This window comes from Lytechinus variegatus, chromosome 1 (assembly GCF_018143015.1).
Source record: "Lytechinus variegatus isolate NC3 chromosome 1, Lvar_3.0, whole genome shotgun sequence".
NCBI lineage: Eukaryota > Metazoa > Echinodermata > Echinoidea > Temnopleuroida > Toxopneustidae > Lytechinus > Lytechinus variegatus.
Window position 1 is genome coordinate 20482413 of NC_054740.1, and position 24928 is coordinate 20507340.

Genomic DNA, 24928 nt, shown 5'->3' on the forward strand with positions numbered 1-24928 from the left:
TATTGTAATTTTTGTTGGTTGGGTCAGGTTTTTTCTAATTTACTTCTGATAAAGTACAGTCCACCGACTGGTGTATTGTCGTACTATATTTGGCAGGTCTGGTGTGGAGTATGTACAGTATTTTAAAATATACTAAAAAGTTTCTACTTGTAAGTGCAGCTAAAAAACCATGCTCCTCTCTTAGCGAAGCAGGATGCTCTGTACCTCTTGTTTGAAGAGGCTAACAGAGGTGACATTTAGCGGTGCTGCACCATCCCGAGTTTGCTCAATCTCGAGATTTTAGCCCGATCAGCCCTCTTCGCGATTAATCTCGAGATTCAAGAAACCCCGTCTCCACCATCGCAAGAAGAGCGATTCTTGCTCGAGCGAGGCAACAAGCCCGATATTCCGAGCATGCGCACTTTCGATCTTGGAGTTTCAACGGCCCGCGCTTTTGAATATCTTCCCGCGATATGCAATCAACTACATGTACTCTTTTTCACTAGCACTTTCGCCGAATTCGACCGTTGTTATGCAACAATCCTCTCAGCTCAGCCGCGCTATAATATAAGCGAGTGAAGTATTCTTCGTTTAATATGATGGCGGAGGAGGCAAACCCAACGACAGAGGGGGAGAGAGAGAGGAGGAAAGAAATGCTATTTGCTCACATTTTGCGAAGGAATAAGACGACACTGCTGCACTGCTGTCAGTATTGTTATTGACTATGACCATCGTCGATAATGAGCGCCTCCCCCATCGGTCTGGTCTCTCCCAAAATCCATTTACGGGGGGGGGGGGGGCTGGACACCATCGTTGCTGATTGGGGAATATTGATGAACGCTATTCGCGATAAAGTTGACTTTCGCATGCGTTCAGTACAATCGCAATGTGTTTATGTTTTGACCAAGGCGGAAATGGAACGCGAATTGCATTATGGACTGAAGGTCATGAATAAATTAACCCGAGTCCAAACCCGAGTGCGTCTGCACCTACGAATTAGCGCGATAATTCGTAAATAGCGCGCTATTTTGCAAATAAACCCGAGTTGACTTGGGATTGCAATCTCGAGATTAATCCTACGAACTAGCGCGATAATTGCGTCTGCATTACAAACAATCTCGAGATTTTTCAGATCGGGATAATTTGCCGGATCAGAAATAGCGCGCTAATTTGAAAACTCGGGATGGTGCAGACGGCCCTATTGGGTAGTTCATGACTAGATTACATGACTTTATTACTAGATTAATAATGTATTTCTTTAATATCTCCAAATTTCAAATAGTTACAACAAACTCACCTAATGCCTTTCTTATTGAAAAAAAATGTTATGATGTAAAGTAATACTATGTTTATTGTGTAGATTGCATTATTCATGTTACATGTGTATAAATTTGTATAATTTGATACGTCTTTATTATGTATTTGCATGCCATTTCTATTATGGACAATAAATAAATACTTATACTTAGAACCTATACTAAAAAAATGAATTTTTGAAATTTGTTTGTATTTCTTTATTTTGTCTGTGTAGGCATACAGACAAGAAATCTATACTTTGGAGTTGTGTTTTGTTAAAAATAATTGAGATTAATTTTAATGAAGAGATGTTTTTCTGTTGATACCCACAATCAAATTGTTTATTATTGATATTATGGCAAAGTTGAAAAAGTTGATTTGATCTTGTCTACGATATCCTACTGTACTGTTGAAACATTGGATTTTTTTGTGCCTATTAAAAATAATGCATTTGTTATTCACACCAAAGTCAGAACAGTAAACACATTCAGTCACGCATAGCAATGTAGGATATAGTTCTCCTTATATCGCATCACAATTATTTGCTCCACATATACTTGAAGTCTTTTGAGTAGCAGATATGATTTTTACATAGTATACATTGTAGGACTGTTCAGAACTTTGTAGTTGAAAGCTTTTTTCTTATTACCCCCCCCCCCAATGATAGAAGTTAGGAAGCAAAATTTATTTTCTGCACAATGTAGCATTCCTAGAAGTAAAGGAGAGACAATGAAATATTTTACCAAGTTATTTGAATTGGAGGAACCAAGAACTAGAATAAAAAATGAATTTGTAGAATGTTGTATGACGATTATTTTATAATGCAGCTTTATAAATGTAAGCTCTGTACATGTATGTAGACCACACTCGTTTAACCATTAACCTGTCCAGGCCAAACAGAAACATTGTTATCCTAACAGAGCGCTAACAGTAAGCCCAGTCACATCTTTTGGATTGTGAAGTAAAAACATTCAATGTGTAATACCCTTTTCATAAACCTATCCTCCAATTAGCCGCCTAAGAGTAATGCGGATAATTCAATAAAAATTGCGTTCATAAACTCCGAAAATAAGCCGCATTATTTTTACGAGCGCCCGTCCTGAAAAAGGCGGATAATCGCCATGACAACTGGACACGCCCCCTCCGATGCGGTTGTGTTGGAAAAGGGTGACCTTGTGACCGCACCATGGCAATTATCCGCATTATTTGGAAATGCGTTCATAAACTCAAAATCTTATCCCGATGCCGCTATTATGTGGATAATAGCAGCATCAGAGTAATGCGGATAACTCTTGTCCTCCTCCAATTTTACGACCAAATTATGCTGCTATTAGCCGCCTAATTCATTTTAATTGGGTTTATGAAAGGGGTATAAGTGATGCATTGTTTAACATTAGGCATCGCTGCTACATGTACAATACCGGTTGTAAGAGGGCCTCTGTTATCACATTGTTAAAGCTTATGCTAACAATGTTTCTGTGCTGTCCGCACTGGAAAATACACAATATGCATGTACATGTATTTGTAGTAAGAAACATATTTCAATTTAAGTTTAAAGGTGATCTTACTTTTATCCCTTTTATTGATTCACAGCATTTGTTCAATCAGACATCAGTGAACTCCGACAGCTAGTAGAAGAAGTTGCATTGAAGGTTAGTAGTAGTACACAAATAGTTGGTGGGCTACATTTAGTGATGGGATTTCCATATCTTTTCTTTTGATATAATAATGATTCAATCGATGATAGAGGATGTTCAATCGATGTTGATGAGCTGACAGTGGAGGCAGTAATGATATAATGTCATAATTATAGGTGATGGTGATAATGGTGATGATTATCATTTGATGATGATGGTGATGTTCATGATATTATGATAGTACTAAACTACTATTAAATGTAACTAATAGTAATTCAATAATGAGCAGTGTAATTTATTTGAATATCCCTTGAATATTATTGTTGGATCACCTTTATAAAGATTTATGTGTTTGCAGTATCGTTCTTTATTTTGTTAAAGTTTGCAAAATTATCAGTATATTTTCAGCTTGATATTCTTATCTACCTGTTGCCAACAATTGATTTTCTTATTAAAAGCCAAGATGAACAACCTTCTCCAGAAATTGTAGGACATGAGTACCCTTTTGTGCTAGTTCATTTTAGTGCATCCTTGTCCCGCAAGCGTACATTTTCAATTATAAACAAAGTAATTGACTTATGGCCTGGCTTCATGTGCATATATGCTGGTAGCTATTAGAATAGAAAGAATTTATGTGGTTGCATTCGGTATGTCGATAGTCTCTTCAGATGAAAAGTGAATATATGTATGTAGGCCAATGATTTGCATGCAGATTAATTCACAGGTCTTTTTTGTGTAGATATCTCTATGAAAGTGAATTTTCAAAGGTGTGACTGGTAAATTATACAATTGGTGGCCTTGAGTAAACTTTGTAAACAATACAATCCATTCAAGTTACAACTACATGTACAATACATGCAGGTATATTTTCCCCCCTAAAAACATCTGCTTCAAGGTAACATCACAATGTCTCAAATTGACAATAACCATTTTCCCTTTCCATAATATTCTCAGAAATTACTGGTAGTGTTAAAATCCAGATTTTTTAAAAACTACATGTAGGCCTACATCTGAGATGGGAAGAGTGATATAACTTGTCTTCTAGGAAGATAGGGTCGTGAAGTTCGATATTGAATCAGAGATTAAATATAATTTTGTCTTTTGACGGGGGGGGGGGGATATTTAAATTCTAGCATTCAGCCAAGTCTAAATTTTATTGCGTAAAGCGGTAGAACTGTCATTTGCTCCTTTTAGAAAGCTTATGATCAATTGCTCCAGCGAAGGTCAAAATTAAGTAGTAATTTTTTAATCACATACACGGTACATGGGAAACCATAAGTGGAATGTTTGGTGATCTCAGAATATGTAGCGCTATCCTATGCAAGGTTGACTTTGAAGAATTTATTTCATCACTTTCCTGCTAATCTTGTTTATATAACTAATGTTCTTATAAGTTGACCTGTGCAGATGTTAAGTAAAAAATATACAGGCCTACATTATTTCTTTGGTCATATACTTTGAAATAGACAGCTTTTGATACTGGAGAAACTCAGCTGTAAACTGAGTGACATGGATGAAGTCTGTAATACAATTATCCATCCTGAAAACATCACAAGTACCTTTCATCTTATCTTTGTTTGCTTTTGTAATCTTCTCCGACATCTTGTTTGTTCTGCCAGAGTATTTCATTGATGTCAACAATGCCCCTTTAATGAGGTACAAGTTACATAATCATTTCCCCCAGGTAGTGTAGCTATTGGAGGAGATGGTGGTGGGATTACTTTAAACCTCATTTGCATATAACAGTAATATTGTCATTGGCATTCAACTTGAATATGCTTTCACTAATAATGCTCACCTCTGATTTCCAAACCTATGATAGACAAATGAAGGCTGATATTAATATTGCACATTATTAGGGACATTATGAAGAATTATCCTCCAAATAACCACTTTTAGAATAGAATTGGCAGATTAAAAAAAAAAGCTGAATGTTATGAAATACTTGTACATGTATGTAATGTGAAATTTTGAGCCTTCCAAGTTATTGTTGCAAAATGAATTCAAGCCCATGTACATATAACCAAACCTCTTTAGTTTCCTATTATAGCTTTTACAAAATATTTGATATTGCTTTTACACAATAATAAATTTCATATAAACTTAAATCAATAATATGTACCTGCAATTTCTCTGATAGTTGTGTCTTCGATTTTACACCAGATTATTTTTTTCCATAGTCCAGTTTCAGTGATGAGAGGGTTAAAATTCATATGTATTATGGATACAGAAATAAGTTCTTAAATTAGTTGCATTTGGTGTTTTTACAATTTTCTGTCATGTATTCTTTTATTTCAATAGTTAACCACTGTTACATTAGGTGGTATCAAACCTTCTTGATCACAATAATCCCTGTTAAATTAAGAGATTACACATTATTTACTTTGGATGAATTTCCCGATCAGAAAATACCGGTAAGTGATGAATTTCGAGGCGGGTCTGAAACCACTTTAAGATGTGGTTGATTTCCGGTGTACATGCATTTGATTCATTGAAAATGACAGGTTAATGGATACCTACCATATCCTTGGGGCAGAAAATGCAAAAAAATGGGTTTGCAAAGAGGTTCCCAATGAAACGGGTTTATGATTAGGATTGGTAAATGAAATACATGAAAATAATTATTCTGATCTCATTTTAGTCTCATATTTTTAAGAAATTCTCATGGCCTTAAATTTGTAACTATTTACAATGTGTATAACCGGTACTACCATCGGTCATTCATAACCTCAAATAATAATTTTTAGTTTGAAAATATATTATCCAGACAGATTTCAGAAGCCTGCTGTATTGCATGTTATCTTTGGGAGATATCTTGAGTGATTTTTGCAATGTGATACATACATGTATATCCTCAGATATTTCAGCTTCTGTATTTCCTTCAATCAGGATGAACAATTTGATATGCTTTTATTAAATTTCAAATCTGTCTACAATCAGATCATTTAAAACCTTTGTCATATACATTATTATTCAATGTTGGAGATTAGAAGCCAAGATACAGATGGGAGGGTATATGGGAGAGTTAGTTATCACAATTTGAGAGAATGAAGAAGGAAGTCAGTTCAGGCAGAGGATATTGGAAAATGCAAGAAAAAAGGATATTAAAAAATGTATACAGAAATCAGGGAATAATTAATATTTTAGGGCCCTCATGTACTGTATGTAGCCCACCTCTTCAAATTGATAGTTTACATGTACATTGAATTTGATAGGGAATTCAGGGGACTTTTTTTGTCTCGTTTTTATCATTGAAATGGATATGATTATATAACAAGAATTGTAAATGGCAAACAGATCAAAAGAATTGGAGATGAATTAATGCAAATGGTTGGGTTATTCTGTCATATAACTTAATTTGTATGTGTAGCAGGGAATAATTTTCCAGGTATCTCATTGCAATTTGCTCCACATTTTTGAAAGACTGCTATGCATAAAGTCCTTGTATAGCATATTTTTTCATAGGACTGTACATTACTTTGAGAGCCTTTCTCTCATGACCAAAAATGCTATTCAACTTTGTAAAGCAAAATGATTCCCTGTGTATGCAATGCACATGCATATTAAATTGGTTTTGGCTCATGAGGGAATACAGTGAGTGCTCAATGATGCAAGCATATCATCCCCATGGAGATGAATAATGTCAATTGATTATGTTCAGGCTTGGTATAATCAGCCACCTTGGAGAAAGCACATCAGAAGTGAAAATGCCACATGTCTTTTCATAACTCATGTCTTAGGAGGAAGAAAAAAAACCACCTTGCTGTATTAATACTGAGTTTTGCAGTTATTTTTTTAAATTTTTATATGAGTAGTCGAGACTAGGAAGGCCTACATGCATGTATTGTAGATCATGAACCTTGAGTGAAATGAAGAAGGAACAACGGATCCTTCTACTCTAGGCCTACTTGCATACCTGTTATCCTTCAGTGTATCTAAATTTGAAGTTTCAATACACTTCATGGTAATAATACCCCCACCCCCATACACACAAATCAACCTTATTCACCTTTCTTTTGACTGTGTTTATTAACCGTATCAAGTTATTGTCATGTCCTAACAATGCACATTTGCATTCCAAAAGGAAAACTATTGGATACAAGGAAAAACTCAATGGCTTTGTTATGGTTTGGGTGATTAGTCTCAAGAACAGACTTTTCTGTGTGAATAGAAAAAGTAGTAGCACTCAACCAAAAAAAAAAACTTATTTGTTTAAGCGGTTTTATGATTGAGACAGTCTACATAATTGTCTTTGTCTATTTTCCTATTACGTGCATAGTGATGCCCATCAGTAGTGATACGCGCTATACAAGAAATGACATATTATTAACCAGGTTTCAAATCCTGTATGGAATGGCCAAATTTTCTTCACACCCACTGTGACTCTACTTTGTCCCAGATGAGGAATTTATTTTATTATATTCACTAAATGAATTGTTGAAAATCTCATTAATTTCATACTTTCATTTGTTTCCCCCTTCTCACTATTTTTTTCTGTTACACAGAGTGATCTGACAAGTCAAACATTTACAATAGGCGAAAATGGGTAAGTATTTCATCTAAAAAAATCTTTGAAAAATCAAGTCATTCCACGAGAATTAGAATCATTGTGACAAGTCAAACATTTACAATAAGCGAAAATGGGTGCATGTAAGTATTTCATCTAAAAAATCTTTAGAAAATCAAGTTGTTCCACAAGAATTAGAATCATTCAAAGTAGAACAGGAGAACACATAATTTATGCCTCTTATTTGGAAATGGCAACCAGTTTCCATGGCTACTTGTAATTCTCCCATTATGTCAGTGTTTGATTTGTAGGGTCCATGGTATAAGCCTTGGACATGCCAATGAAATTGTTGCTTTACATAAAGACCTCCATGATTTATTGGTAAAGCTATAGGGCAAGTCCAAGAATTCGCGCGCGTTATGTATGGGACATTTCAGAGGCTTCAATGACCTGAAAAATAGTGTTAATTGACTTTGATGAGATTGAATACCCTCATGATGGTAGACATCTAGGAGAAGAATAATCATGGAAAAAATGGTGGCATATGACCTCGACCTTGACCTTTTAGAGAGAAAAGATGGGCCGTTACGTATGGGACGCAGAAAAAAGACAATTTTTAAAACAATTTTTTCAAGTTGAGAATTCTCTGAAAGTATTTCATTTGACAACTTGTAACTTAGTGTGATAGAAGTCACAATACTCTAGTATATCTAAGGCAAGTTTCATGTCATAAGCCAAATCCCTCTAATTACAGACTCTAATTAAACAAATTAATGACATGTTACGTATGGGACAGTTACGTATGGGACATTTTGTCCCCATAGAGAACGTACACAATTTCCCCCATAATTCAACAAATTGAAATAATTTAAAATATGGAAATAACAAAAGAGTTTCTATCTTTTAAAATGTTCTATTGAGACATATTTGATATGACTGAAAAGGAAATTAGCCATTTCAACATTTTTTCCCTTGTTTTTCATGGTTTCATGAATTTCTTATGTATTTCTATTGTTTTTTATTTTATTCATATTTTTCCATTTTCACAATTTTTTCACTTCAATTGTTTTCATTAATCAGTATTCATAACAAATCAGTCTTTAAAAATTAAAGAAAAGGTAAATAATCACTTTTTAGAGCACTCTTGAATTTTTTTTTTCTCCATTCACTTTGTACACAAATCTCCCCATTGACATTGTGTGTAAATGTCCCATACGTAACATGTTGTCCCATACGTAACAATTTTTTAATTAACTTTTAATTAAAAAGTAAACTCTATTTTTGAAACTTTTTGAGGTATAACATTTTCATACTTTATAAATTAGAACTTCCCAGAGATGCAGCAATGCAAGTATTGTATTATGAGAAATAACTTAAAAAAACATCCTCAAAATGTTACGTATGGGACATTCCTTCCTTGGACAAGACCTAATTTGCATAATTAATTAGATGACATCACATTTTTCCCCCAAAAGTAATAAGATGTTAGGGGGTCCATGTCCCACCTATGACTAAATCTCACAAGTTTTGTTTTTATTTTCTATGAGTTTTTATAATTGTCCCATACGTAACGCCCATTTTACCAATTATGCAAATTAGGTGCTCCAAATTAGCATAAATCTGCATATTATCAGATTTTTCTTAATGAAATTTTAAAATTTAACATTTGGGCTTTCTTACCCCACCAAAGATAACTTCTTAAATTAAAGATGAAATTTTGCCTTCTAGGGTGACCTTTTCTTGGACTTGCCCTATAATAGGTCTTCATGCCAAATGAGTTATTGAATCCATTTAAAGAATAATGTAGACTGAAATGCTGTTCTGAAAAATTATTTATTGAATAAGATAATTGAGATCTTTCTCCATTTCATACAGATCTAATGTACATGTACCACTATGATATCCTTGTCATTATACTACATGTACCATGGTACGTATCAGGCTCTGCAGCCAATCACAGTTAAGGTGTACATGGTAGTTACAATAATGGCAAAGTTAAGTGTTTATGAAACAGGGCCCTTATAAGCAAGCTCATCCTATGATATGGACCCTCTGAATTATCTCTTCCACATATCGTAAAACCTCCACCTTCAATGAAAAAGTTTGAATAACTGACGCGAGGATTGCCAAAAGACAAATTAGAGTAAACCTTAAAATACTGCTTGATACAAGTCATTATTTTGTTGATTGATTTCCTCAAAACTAGGTGATATTTTTTAAAGAATGTGGATTATGAAGGGGATTTCCCCAAACATACCCCAGGACATTCCTTGTATAGTCATGATTCACTTTGTAACAATACACACAGATTAGGATTTACCAAACAATGTATGCACTAAAAATCATGTATTTTTACACCATGAACCCCCCCCCCTGGCTTAAGTTCCTCCACTTGAGAAGTCGATTTCAATTGATCATTTTAGTTTTATTGTGATACAAGAAGATTAACATCTGAACAATGCCACTTCTGTAAATGTCAGAGATATCAATGCCCTGTACATGTATATGTGCAAGTCTTTTAAAAAAAACTTTGATTTTTTTAAGTAGGAATAAAAAGGAGCCCATACAGATGTCATTTTGTATTGTACACATTATGAATTGAATATCACATTTTTATTCGAAAGAGCAGTAATAGCAAGGACATAAAAAGTTGCAAAATTTTGTAACTTGAGACATGATTGTCTGCAGTTCATTTGAGTATTTACTTTTCTTTGCTATAGAAATCACAATCTTTCATTATCATCACAGATATTAATCAGGCTAAAAAGTGATTGCATCTGCATTTGAACGAAACCAAAACTGAAGAAAGTCTGGTTCATGCACTTACCCTGGTGTTCTACACAAATAACTCTTTAATTTTCCTCTTCATGTATATTACAAGCCTACATGTACTAGTACTAGAGGCACTTGATGCATTGTAAGCGATTATCACTAAGATTTTCCCTGTTGGCAGTTTCAAGTACTGTTATCGTAGTAACATTTTGTATGTCCTACATTATGTCAGCATGTCTCCATTTAAAGGACAAGTCCACCCCAACAAAAGCTGCTTTGAATAGAAAGAGAAAAATCAAACAAACATAACACTGAAAATTTCATCAAAATTGGATGTAAAATAAGAAAGTTTTAACATTTTAAAGTTTTGCTTAATTTTTCCAAACATTTATGTGCACATCCTGGTCGGCATGCAAATGATGGGACCGATGACATCCTCCACTCACTATTTCTTTTGTATTTTATTATATGAAATATTTTTATTTTCTCGTCATTGTCATGTGAAACAAAGTTTTATTCCTCCCTGAATACATGTAATTCAACTATTCTAACATTTTGCGGTTTAAGCAAGGGGGTCCTAATTGTCGAATTCATAAAAATTGAAATATTGTATTATTCAAACAATAAAAAACAAAAGAAATAGTGAGTGAGTGACATCATCGACTCTCTCATTCGCATATCACTGAGTTGAGCATAGAACTGTTTTATGAAAAATAAGCGAAACTTTAAAATGTCATAAAGTTTCTTATTTTACATCTGATTTTGATGAAGTTTTCAGCGTTATTCATGTTTGATTTTTCTCTATTTATTCAAATCAACCTTTTTCTGGGGTGGACTTGACCTTTAAATATGATTATTGTTGCGCTTTGAAAAAGTATCATTATTTTTAAATAAAATGAATAGTTCTAAACTTAGCTGTTTGGAAAGAAAAGAAAAGGAAACAACTTCTCTAAGTGTAGATGATTATAAAGAAGGAAGTCCCATTATGAAAGTTAGTTCCCACGGACCCACGCTGTACATGTATGGTTTGTCCTGCAATCATTATGTTCCTTTTCATCTTGGAAATTATGTTAAATGTTAATAACTTCCTGAAACACAGATATACACTACCATATTAGGGAACCACAGTAAGCTGTCCTAGATACTGGGCTCATTTCATTTTTTTAAAAGGAGGAAGGTCATTAATATAAGAAATATGTCAACTGACCAACATTTTCAAAGTTTTGCCTACATTTTTTTTACTAGCAAATGGTGCAGTAGAACATTGTCCATAAAATAGAATGGAACATATCATGAGCAGAGGACTCAGAAAAAGTAAACAAATAAAACACAAATGACCAAGTGACCTATTTTTCCCAGGGCTCTCTGTTATGGAAAACAATTTTATTATGCCCAACTCTAGAATAGTTGATAAACTCTTTCGAAGAAAAGTGAATTTGCAATATGAAATATTAAACGTTAAGCTTTAGTGTTAACTGGTATTGCATCCCAGCATTCATTTTAATGTGCCATCACTCATATTAATTAATGGTCTTGATCCACAACACGATAATAGCTTTAATATCATGTTTACCGAGGTTACTTTCCTTTTAAAGGGGCACCCAGTAATTGCATCAATACATTTCAAGTACACTGAAAGACAATCCACAGATTCAGGCTTGTTAGAAAGGCCTTGCATGTAACGGTATTGCTGCAGGTTTTATGATGTCTGCATTAGACTGATTCTAAATATGGTAGATGTCAATGACTTTTATGGATTATTTGAACACAAGATTCTAACAGCGTTGAAAATAGACGCTCTTGTATGCTTTCAAATCGCTCTCGCAACTGCCCAAAACTTTCAAGTATCGAGCAACTCCCAACATGAAAATCGCTCCTGTCTGTGCCCGTCTAGTCTCCCATCCACACCTGCACAGTAGCCAGACAGCCAGGCCAGGCTCTATATGGCCTGGAAATATGGCACGGATCCCGCAATTTAAAGGCCGAAATTAGGATTTTCAGCGGGGATTTTTGGTGAGCAACTGTCAGTGCCTGAGTTTATACATGTATTGGCGCTAATGCAGTTTCACACTTGCCTGTGTTGCGGTGATGATTGACTGAGCTGTGCTGCGTTTAGTGACTGTGCTGGCATAGGCATCGCTTTATTAGCTTGTGAAATAAGTTGCCATTTTGATGTTTAAGCTGGCTGCAATGCATTCAATATTTCATAAGATGATTTTCAAGTGAGTTTGTATCAAATAAGAATTTAAAAAAATATGAAAAGGATTCCTCTAAGAACAAATTTGATAAGTTTCATCCCATTCAATTTGACGGACAACATTTAAAAAGTTATAATGTCCAGTTGATTTTAAACATGAGATACAAACATGAACAACAATAAATTTAATACTCATTTTACAATAAAGAAAAAAAAAGAATGAATTTGTAAAGAAGCAGGACAAACTGCAATGCAAAGTCATGTGCTAAATCATGAAAAAAAGAATGGCTCCTGAAAACTGAAAATGGTCTGGTAAAGTAAAAAAATATTTTCAAAATGGCTCCCGAAAAATAAAAAGCAATTTCAAAACTGGTCTCTAATATGCTCAAGAAATGTCACTGCATTCAATTGATTTCAGGATCATAAAAAAAACAGTGGACCCTAAACCTTTCAATGAAGCATCCTAACCAATGGGTTTGCTACTTTGCTTGATTGTAATTTCAATCATATATACCCCATGCATTCAACTATAGTACTCAGGTAGGCCTACAGGTATGTATTTGTTAACATGTGTAGTGTGTTGAATATTAAAAGGGGTTTTACCGCGATGCCTACTGCTTCCTCCGTCTATAGATGCATTTCATCAGTAGTCACACTAAATTGACCATGAGCAAAGCGAAGGAAACAAGCAGAGCGAGAGAGGTTCGTTTGATGCCAAGATAAAAGGGGGTTGGTTGTCAAGGCTTCCATTCTAAATGGATGCAGATGAGATGGTGTCATCCTATTATCATATCATCATCATATCAACCTATGGGCTAATTCAGTCCAGTCTACAGGCACTTAGGATGTGATAATTCCAGATGATAATAGAGAGATGTCACTCCAGATGAGAAAAAGGAAGGGATGGGGGTTAATTCTGCCTGATCTTTAAAGGTTACATGTAGGACTAATGATAGTCCCCAAGTTCTACAAATTGAAAGGCAGAATTGATTCAAATGCATAAAGGTATTTAAAAAGTATGCATAGACATGTAACCTGTGGAAGTTGCTATCTAAAAATCTTTTTTTTATAAATACACTACACATAAAGACTATCAAGAGTGACACAGTGTAGGAGGTAATTGCAATCATTAAAATCTGGAAACGGGTTTCAATTTGCCCTCAAAATTATTATTTTTGTTTTAGTGTATATTGTTTTTAACTGGTCAGTATAACATAAAAATAATAAAACAGTAGGCCTATATTTGCTGCTCAGATTGTGTCAGTGCCTTTTGTCTGGTTCTCCGCCCCTTGAATGGGTCTGATACAATATTTGTGAACTCACAAATTAAGACATGTCATACACCTCCCATTTAAACAACCAAACATGTAGGCTACCGCTAACCCATTAAAAGTGATAACAATAAATAAAAATATGATATGTTGATGTTATAGTGATACTGATAACTGTCATTTTATATCTTTAACAAACTATTTCTTTATAATATTCTGATGATAAAAACCCCCTAATATTGCTGATGTAATTTCTTTAATAATGATTGTTGTATTTCTATAGCTAACATCCAGGGTAATTGATACACTGATCAGACATGCAACCGCTTTAATACACGTAGACTACATGTACATATAGGACGTGCATTCTGAGCCCCATACAATCAAGCGTGTACTGTACTATGCATTACTCTCATGTCTATTGATTATTAGCAGTAGTGACTGGGGTTATCTTGGGAACAAAATGACATCACAGACCTACATGTCAGAACATAACATACATGTACACAGCTGCCATAACTGACCTATCAAGCAAGGTGTCAATGGGTGGAGATAGGTATGATCCATCATTAGCAATGTAGGCTTGGGAGAGAAAAAAAATCGAATATTTTATATAGGCCTAGATGGGAGTTATTCAAGTGATTTTCTTATTGAGCCTTGGCAAAAGCACTTTACGGTGAGGGTGGGAATTTTTTGATGATAAAAATAACACAAAGAATGATGTTTATTATAATATCCATATTGGATAGAAGTTGTCTATGATCATTGATAATCCTATATGCACTTTTACAATATATAAGGGCAATATTTATTAGGGATACCTTTGATGCACCACGCCGTACCCCGGGGTACTACGGTACCCCGGTGTACGGCGTTGTGCAGCGCCATCTCGTGTTGTAATAGTGTACAGTTACATTGTTGTCATGGTGATCACGGTCGTACGATCGGTGCGACAATCATGACAATGAATGGGGACAATGATCACAACGCCTATTTCCTTTCTTTGATACAATCTAATGCCAATAATAGTAAACAAATAGAATAAAGTTATCATTTGCATGCATTAATTGTTACATAAGATCACTAAAAAAAAAAATCTGTACAAAACATTAAAATATACTTGTACACATTTTTTGGTAACCCAGGGTACAGCGCAAAAAATAAAATAAATAATTCAACAAAATGGCGGATTATTATTTGGTACCCCAGGGTACCAAATACTGCATCCTTTGTCCCATTGATTTTTCCTCATTTATGTATAGTTGTAGTGATAATTACATTTACACTGTTGTGTAAAAATAATAAAACAAACACCAAATATATTATACATGCATGTAGGCCTAAGTTGATTAGTTTTGAAAATTAATGAACAGTAATATGCCTGTATTGAATCCCACCATGAGTGCATATAGGCCTATACTACAATTGAGAAACCAGAAAACAGGATAGATAAGCTTTTAAAACTAATCTTCTTGACACGTCATGAAACTGAAATAAGGAACAGATAGCCAAGAGGTAAAATAGGACATTTACAATGCTTCAAGTCCTTGCAACAAGGTTTGAAGTCAATGGCTTTATTGCATGTGCCAAGTTCAGGAACTACTGGTTATATTTCTCTGTTAATGATATCAGAAAAGAGTTGGAAAACATTGACAGTATATGTACCTATAAAGAAATTAATGCATACACAGTAGAGCCTTTTGCCCGTATTCTGAAGTCGGGTTCAACTTAAACTCGGGTTTAAAATTGTAGTTGTATGGATATCAGGGGTGTGAGATTTCAGATTTTTATCTGATTTCAGATTTTTTTGTTTTGATTTTCAGCTTAATTTCAGCTTTTTTTCAGCTTTTTTTTCAGCTTTTTTTTTGCTTTCCTCTGTACAAAAAGAATGGGAGCTTGTTCTATTTCAGACTTTTTCACCACTCCTCAGCTTTTTTCAGATCTTTTTATTTGTGACCACTCACACCCCTGATGGATATGGGTATGTATGGATAGCCAATCGTTACATACGTCACCACCATGGATGAATCAGGAAAGAGCACAGTAAACATAAAGAAACATACAACTTGATAAAAATTTCGACACCTTTGGCTTCCCTTAATTTTAGCACAGAATTAGACCACGGTCTAAGTTAAACCTGACTTCAGAATACGGACATTTGAGTTATTTTTCTAGGAATTACTTGGTGTTACAAACTGTTGGTAAATAAAGATGAAAACTCAGAAAACCAGTGATTACCACATTACAGTGCCATAGGTTTGAAGAAAAAAACATACTTTTTCAGTTTGCAGTCATAAGTGTAAATTTACAATGGAGAATGAAATCATTAAGGCCCCCTTCTGCTCCTGAATGCAATATATGAAATTCATAATTTTCATTTTTTTTCCTTTCCAATTTAACACATCAATAATATTGTAAATATTCGCCCTAAAACAATAATTAAGTTTTCAAATAGAAAATCACATTTGGGCCTTTTCACTACAGTTACATTAATGCCCCAGATGCAGGCAGGAAAATTTTATTTTCAACTTTTCAACTTCTATAAAGTTAGAATATGGTACATGTACATGTAGATCTGTATGAATATTTCATACTCCTCCTAAAACAAAAGGGATTATAATAGATGAAAGTGATAACCTCGTATCAATCTACCAATGATGACGACAACATGCAGCTTATCCTCACTGTTCAATACCCGATTCCATACACCTGGCATTTACCTTCTCCCAATCTTATTAACTACATGACATAGGCTATGTTGCAGGTCCGTCCCGTATTACATTTTATGTGCATCCAAATAATCTGTTCCTCGAAAATCATTGCTCAAAGCCGAGGGATCAACGATACCTATGTCATGTCTTTAAAGGAATAAACTATGAGCTCTTATTAACCTTGGACAGCATCATTTATTTTGCATCTTGAGGGTCTTGGTTCATGAGACTAGAGTAGTTGACACCAGACATACCAAGAGATATTGAATGTCCTGGGGTCAAATGCCTATAGAGAGCATGGGGTGTAATCGTAACCGCCAAACTCTGTGATGTCATGTATCATATTTTTCAACGTCCAAGACGTAAATAAGAAGTCACTGTGGAGGTTGAGGTGTGTAGTACACATATACAAGACTGGTTTTTAAAGTACCGGTATTTAAACACTGTCATGTAATCTTTTAAGATATTGATATTTGATTATTGATTGTCTATTGAGATGCATAATTGGTATATGTGTGCAATATACTGGTAGGCTAATAATTGATTATAAAAGAGACACACTTAAACATTGTATAGAATCATACCTCATAATCATTTAGAGAATAAACACACCTCTAATTGTCATGCTTACATAACCAAACATCCCCCTAAAAATGCCCCAAACAAAAATGAAAAGTAATATAGATACTGTTGGGGAATGATCAAGGTCCAGCATGTCAGTAATTGTAGCAATAATGCTTACACGTAATTCTTCTAATTCATTGACCAGAATGATCAAGGTCCAGCATGTCAGTAATTGTAGCAATAATGCTTAATTCTTCTAATTCATTGACCATAATTACATCTGTCTGACATCACATTGTTCAGCTGAATTTCTTTCTTTAGAAAAGTGTAAAAAAACAAACACACACAGAGAATAATGCATACATGAAAATAACAATATTTTGCTGAATATCTCTAATGATGATATTAAAATTTTCATGAATTAACCAAAAAAGATTGAGATTGGGGAATCGGTTAAACTTAGTCAAGGTTGGAATGTTAAATGATAATCCAGCAAAAGTAATCACAAAAAAACCTTTTTGATGTCTCTCCAAGGATATTATTGATAGACTACTGTGTTTCTATTGTATTTGGCTTAAATGCATGCCTGGTTTTGACATGTCGAAATTTTGTTTTATTCAGTTGACTTATTATTGTATGGGCAGTGGGGTGTTCTATTCATGGGGTAGTAGAGATATACAATACATGTCTATTTTGTCAATATAGTGCCTTCATAGAGAAGTAAAACATCTACATACCTTGTCAATTTACAGTGTAGGCCTATAGAGATATAAAATGTGTGTGTACGTGTACTGTATGGACCTTGTCGGTTTATTCTAGAAAATTGTTTTACCTATATTTTAATTTGTACACTGACCACTCTTAATTGATTTGATTATGTGAATTTATGCCTATTGACCAGACCACATGTCAAAAGTAATAAGCCAATGTGACAATGAAAATATAAAGATAAAATGTGAAATAATTTTCGGAATACCAGCCCTGGTTTGAATAGGGAATGATTTTATAATTTAATCGAATTTGTATCTTCACAACGCATATTCTAATGTGTGAATTGGGATGACAAAATGAAAATGTGAGGGTACCAACTTATTGAAATTTGATGTACCTATACTGGTACTCTTGTCGTACATGTGCGTTATTAAACATAATACATGTAAAGCTGATGAGCTAATGAGAGTTATAGTGCAGATGAACTGTGAGGGATAGCTTGTATCACCATGGCAACATAGCTGGGGTCTGCTAGTTAGCCAATAAAACCCTATGGGTGTTAAGAATGAATTGTGAGCTGGGGTTATTATTGAAGAGACATCATGGGTGTGTAAATTGTCATCGAGATGATACTTTTTGTAGTTGGCTTTATATGTGCCTTTAACATGGAAATCCTATAGGCCTAGACCTTCTACACCTGTTGCATATCAAGATATTCCTATTTTGGGCAAATATATATATCAATTGATTATTTTTCTTTAATGTACAGTGTACATGTATTTAGCCAGACATTTGAAAAGCTAAGAAAAGGACTAGAATATTCTGTTTGCTAGGCCTATACAGTGAGTCCAAAGAATCTGTTGTGTTGATGGCTTGTTGAATTTTTCAAAATGACTGGTCCAAAGGTTGTTAATTATTACTCAGCAAAGTGATAATGGTTGGACATTTCCATTCAATTGGAAATACTGAGTTATTTTAGGCTCACACACAATATTGTAAAGAGAAAGGAAAAGTAAATAAAGTCTGATCATGTGGGAGATTCAATTCATTTGGGTCTTGTCATGATAATAAAATCTGATCTAGTTTTGAAATTTCGGTATGAGCACAATGATGATGCTCTCAAATATTCTTAAAATAATCACTTCATGTGAACAGGAAGGAGATACTATTATATTTGAAAAAAAGATTCTTTTCAACATTTTTTAAAAAGAGATTTCCTTTTAACTTTGTATCAATATCTCTTTGCAAGAATTGACCTATTGGCCCATATTCTGAAGTCTTTTTCTTTAAAGTAAAAACCATTTTCCAAATCTGCTACAATTATGGGAAGCCAACAAATGTCAAAATTAATTTTGTACATGTATGCTTCTTTTGTTGACTGGTGTTCTTTAGTCCATACCAATTCTTTTATGGTGATGTAAATTATTGTATTCACCTTTTCCCATATATTTGTACTGAATGGAATCACATAAATGACCCTATGGTCTATTAAACCAGAGTCCAGAATATTGGCAGTTTGGTTCAAACCATGGTCGTGTATAAAATCGGTGACTGCCTTTAACAATACACATGTAACAGTGCATCTATGGCCGTGTTTATGCTTCCACTTTTAAGGCCAGAATCAGCGTTTCCAAACGTGATTAGTCCAAAACACGGTTGCATCCATGCTTACTTTCATTTAAACGCTGTTTAAATGGAAGCATAAACACACCCTATGTATAAACCTATTAGTGTTGTATCACCTGTAATTGTTTCTTTTTAATGAGAGGTTTCTTATCTTAATTTGAAGTTTACACATTATTATCTTCAAACATTAATTCAAAGAATGCTAATAATCAAACTTTTCAGATACTGACTACTCTCTTGAAATAGGGTGACATTGATTGTATTTACACAGTTTCACTTTTGAAAATTGATTATTCTACATGTATTTCTTTTTTTCTTTACAGAGCCAGCAAAAATCAACATATGGGAATTCAATGGAATTCAGCGCTTAGATTTGAACCGGCAATGTTAGATTTTGGTGAACAGTAAGTACCAATATAACTAAAGTAAATTTTGATTTTAGTTAAATATACTGTATGTCTCAAATTATGCTAAAATTGTCACTTTAAGGTTTGTAAAACATTCAAGGACATTTTTGTAATAAATGTAAGGAAATTCAATTAAGTAAAGATAAAAGCCTTTTAAAACTGTGTTACAATATTCTGTGACAGTTAAATTTACATAAATTTTGCAACTAAACAACTAATAATTACTTCCTAATGTGCTTGCATACAAAGTGAAAAAAAAAACAAAAAAACTCCATCATAAAAATTGTAAAAATATCTGTGTATTTCTTGACTTGAAGCCAAATTATGTTCATTATCAAATATATGGGCGTGTGCATGTACAGTAGTGTCATATAATTACCCATCCCCTGACAATACAAGAGATAGAACATCTCTTCCTTCATATGAGGATATTGATAATGAAACTTTAATTGACTTCATTCTACCCTGGATACTACATCCCTGGGAACTTGGGAGATTAACCATAACTGAGCTCTATGGTTAATCATATTTTATTTTTTTTCTACATTTCCGGTTCACAATTTCACAAGAATATGAAGAAAACAACTTCAAATGTTGTCAGACTCTGTCAAGGGTTGTATTTCATCCAGTAGTTATGAGCAAATCCTGTCTTAGGTTATGTTACATGCCTATCATATTTTGTATGATCTGCCTAATTCATTTTGATAAAGAGACAAAATTAAAATGCGATGCAATAGGGACTACTTTGTACATTTTTGGTTTGTTTGTACATTAGAAACATGCATAATGCTGAAAATCACAAAGAGGAGAAATTATCTTTTAAAAGCCTAATAGACTTGCCTAGTTGCCTTACTGAGAAAAAATTGTATGAAGAGGAAGTTTCGTGGTTGATATTTTAGTAATGAAAGTGTATTTGAGTTACTATGGTACCTGCATCGCTTTTATACCAATATCTTATGAATAAACCATCATCAGCTCGCATAGTGGTCTCATCAGTGCATGAAAGGTAGCATTAAAGCCTCGCTTCATATACTCTGTACTTTATGTCTGGGGTAGAGTCAGAGTTGTAGACCTGTATTTAAAGCTGAAGTGAGAGCCGAGCATTGATAATTGCAACGTGTACATGCATATTGTATCCCCCACCAATGAATGGTACGTTTCATTCCAAGGTAGATTCACCATTGCATTACGAAATGCTTACAGTATTATTGCAGTGTTGACGGCCACTTATACACAATAATGATATTGTAGATTTCACCTTGATAAGGTCATTTTTTTTTCAAATTGACAGGCAATACATGCACTTACCAAATAATCTAATACCACTCCTTTTTTTGAGTGTCATTAAAATTGATGCTTCAGTTACACTGGTGAAACGAGATTTGACAGACAAAAACTATAATTACAATGTACATTATAACCAAGGACATACCATCAGCCCATTTGGAGTTGTTTTCCTTGGTGTAAATGGCATTATGTTGTTACCGTGCTCAGGAATTGTATGCACTTCTGTAAATGCTCTTCTGTGGTCCCATCCACACTTCATCGTTAAATAAGACATTACAAATTAAGAAGAATATTTTATTTTAAAAATCATACAATTGAAACCTAATATAGAAAACTATTCAAATACTACAGTTCTTATGTGGTTAATTTGTGTGGGTGTGCATTGTGTATAGGATACTACTTGAACTCTGATAATTGCTCTCCAGCATGACAGGCAATCGAGGGATAATGAGCTCTTTATTTTGTTCCAGTTGAATACTGCCCATAATTTATGGTGGAGATAGAGCATAGAGGGATAAAGAGAGAAATTATGAGATAAAGTCCATTTTAAAACTATAATAACACAAATACTTTGATAGTATAGAGTGTTGTGTATGTAGGTTTTCTTTCAAATTATCAGTTTTGCAGATACATGTATTGCCCAAGGGTATTTTAACCTTTAGCAATCCAATGTACATGTATGTAGCACTGATCATTTTTAAGACATGTCATCAGCTATAGACTTTAATATGATATTATAAGACACATTCCACTGTACTTGTCTTCCTCAACACGTACATATGCTTTTTGGTATTTTTTTAGTACTAAACTAGTTAACTTTAGAACAAGGAAGCTTCACCAGAAATTGGCAGATTCTGTTTAGTAATCTTGTTTATAAGTGGGTTTCATCAGGAAAGTACTTAGCCCGGGAAAAAGACAGAAAACCAGTTTCGATGATTGAATATAAAATGAAAGCAGGCCTACTTCGTGATTTTTACAAGAAGTCTGCCTTTCTGCAGCCTTCTGTCATACATGTAGTGAGCTCTTTGAGTGTTAATTGATTGCAAAATTAGTTTTAAAACATAAATGAGAAAAACAATTTTACATGTACATGTATGTGTACATGTAGATTTTCCGATGTTTTTGCAAGGACTATTATATCTTCACCCTTTAATTGAAAAGTCTCTTTTGAAACTGTGAATGTGTTATCTTTGTGGGTTGATACATGAGTCAAACGAAAACATGAAAGAAGAGATGAATATTGACAGACCAAACATGCAGTCATGTATGACTAGTCATCTTTTGACTAGAGGAGACTGAATAAACAATGAGGAAATCCCAGGAAATGTCTAGTAAGAACTGAAGATGAGCTCTAAATGGTTTTGAAAGTGCTTCTGTATACCGGTATGGGTGTGGAAGGGAGGAACTCTAAGTACAAGTTTTTGTGAATTATGGGACTGATAACTTCAGAAAATTGAAACTAAATTACCATTTTTCTGACCAATTAAATATTTTACATGTATCTCGAATAACAGCATTTTAAATGTATGGATACAGTATCGTAAACATGATCAGGGAGCTTTTCCCAAGAACAAATAATGATTTCCACTATTTATTGTTGCATGCATCTGATTTGATGAGAGCAAACCAGTCGGTGAAAAGAACTATAAACTTTTCTTGAAAAGCTACCCTGATGTCAACATCGTCTTTTAAAATTTGTATCTTGTATTAAAGAAGAACAAACACAAAATATAACTATTAACTATTCAAACTACCCCAAAAAATGATATTCTACTGTTTGTATGAGCTGATATTGTGATGATATTCATGAGTGATTCATATATTGAGTTCAGCACATACATTGTAGTATCAAAGTGGTTATTTTGAATAAGAGATGCTTGATTTGCAAATGTTCTAAATTAAAACCACATCTAAAATTTCAACTGTTTTCAATAATTGATGTATGTTTTTCTTTTATTTTTCAGTGCGGTGGGCATGCCAGAAATAAGAACAGTTAGGGTATTTAACCCACATCATGAAAACATGTTGCGAATGCTTTCCATCTCAGGAACAACACCGCACTTTCATTGTTCATTTTTTCAAGAAAAGGTAAGAACAAAGATTTTGATATTATGAAGTCAAAACTTAACTATCTCATTACCCCAGCTATGCTTGGCTACCGATTCCTGTGCTCAGCAGGATTACCTCCTGCTGGTAATCATGTACCTCACCTGGGTTGAGTGCAGCACATTGTGGATCATTTTCTTGCTGTAGGGAATCACGCCATGGCTGGGATTCGAACCCACAATCCTCTTGTGAAGTCCAGAGACTAGAACGTCCACTGGGCCACAGCACTCCACAATGAATGTCAATGTCTATCGCATACACTTTTCTGTAGAGAGTTCAAGGGAGCATACATGTATATATGAAACAAATGGTGACTTGCACCGAATGTTGTTATAAGCTACCAAAATCCTTGCCTCTCATTGGCTCAGAGCAAAATTGTCAGATGAAAATCACTATTTTTGTCCTGAAATACTATTGTATTCAAGGATGCTTTCCCTGTTTCGTTTGTGTACATGTATATGATACATAATTTACCATCTTTTCTTTATTAACTTTTTTTTTGGGGGGGGGAGGAACTAGTCGTAAGTTTACTTTACTTTGTCAAAGAGGCTTTTAAGACTAAGTTTTATTTTGAATTTGGGAAAGGTCATAGTTCTTATGTTGTCTACTAGTCTGAGCTATGATCTGATATGGTTTGTTGCTCTCTTGAATCTAAAAACAAAACATAGCATGATGCCTTGGACACTGTCCTGGATAACTTCCCTATAGGGTAGGTGCTTCATAGTGATGTAATTTGACCTGGTTGAAGGATGATTCTATTCATATCTTATGATCAGGTGAAAACTTCCTAAATGCATTTTCTTGTTTGACTCATGCATCTTAGCTTGACGAGAATGAGAAGTGATACATAGTTAATTCAACCTAGCAGGACTATGCGTGTAGTTTAATTTATGCTATGTTATCTAGGTCTGGGACCATGCCAAGTCACCACTTTATAAACAGACCAGAAAGGTAGTGTTTACATGTTATAGTAGGATCTCTGTCTAATTTCAGATGCATGTCGCTTGCTATCCGTAATAGGTTGAGGAAGTAGATTTTAATCCGGAAGTTGGCTTCTCTTCCCTTGATTCTCCCCCCCCCCCCCGCAGCCATGAACCCGTAAAGGATCTAAAGTAGAACTATACAGAGGTCGAGAAAAGAGGTTTCCTTTTCGAGTCATGTCAAACTCAAATAGGAAATGGGAAACTTGCTGATCATGCGATGCAAATAAACATTCATAACACGAGTGAATTATGTTGCAATAAATTGGGAACTTAAACATTTCTAGGTCCTTTTCAACACAAAGATTTTCAATCAGTAGCTTAATTGCAATAACCAATATGGATCGTTGTTGTATGCGAGTTTTGTTCTAAACACTGACGAGGAACACAATCATGAATATTATGATTCATACAGTAGAGGTATTACTGTTAGGCCCCCATTCCACGACCAGGGCTCCGTAACACAAAGATTAGCGATCAATCGCTAAATGAACTGACCAATCAGTATCAATGTTACATGCGTATTTGGATTAAAATACTGACCAGGGACCAATCAGTGCGCTTCTTTCATATTTGCAATCCATCCCAAACCTTTGTGTTACGGAGCCCAGGCCTGTGAAATCTCCGCTATTTAGCGGAAATCCGCTATTTTCATTTTTAAGACCGATTTCAATTTCCGCTTTTTTCCTGTGTTCCATTTCTGTTTTTTCTTAATCAAAATTCCGCTATTTTATCCAAAACGGCTGGAAAACAAGTCTAGGTAAATGGATGCGAGCAGAATGTGTGTGTTGTGAATATACACGTTACGGGGCCTTGTATTTTTTTGCCTTCGCGAAGTTTCGAATTTTTAGTATAAAATATATGTAACTCTATGAAA

The 24928-nt window shown here is 34.3% G+C and overlaps 1 protein-coding gene across 2 annotated transcripts in view; it reads left to right on the plus strand.

The window, feature by feature from the left end:
* Positions 1-24928, plus strand: part of LOC121408699 (transmembrane protein 131-like) — a 69011-nt gene that overhangs the window by 976 nt on the left and 43107 nt on the right. For both annotated transcript variants that reach the window (XM_041600261.1, XM_041600272.1), the window contains exons 2-5: positions 2869-2927; positions 7418-7458; positions 19595-19675; positions 22930-23053. In XM_041600261.1, the coding sequence (XP_041456195.1) occupies positions 2869-2927; positions 7418-7458; positions 19595-19675; positions 22930-23053 (305 nt within the window). The remainder of the gene's footprint in view (positions 1-2868; positions 2928-7417; positions 7459-19594; positions 19676-22929; positions 23054-24928) is intronic.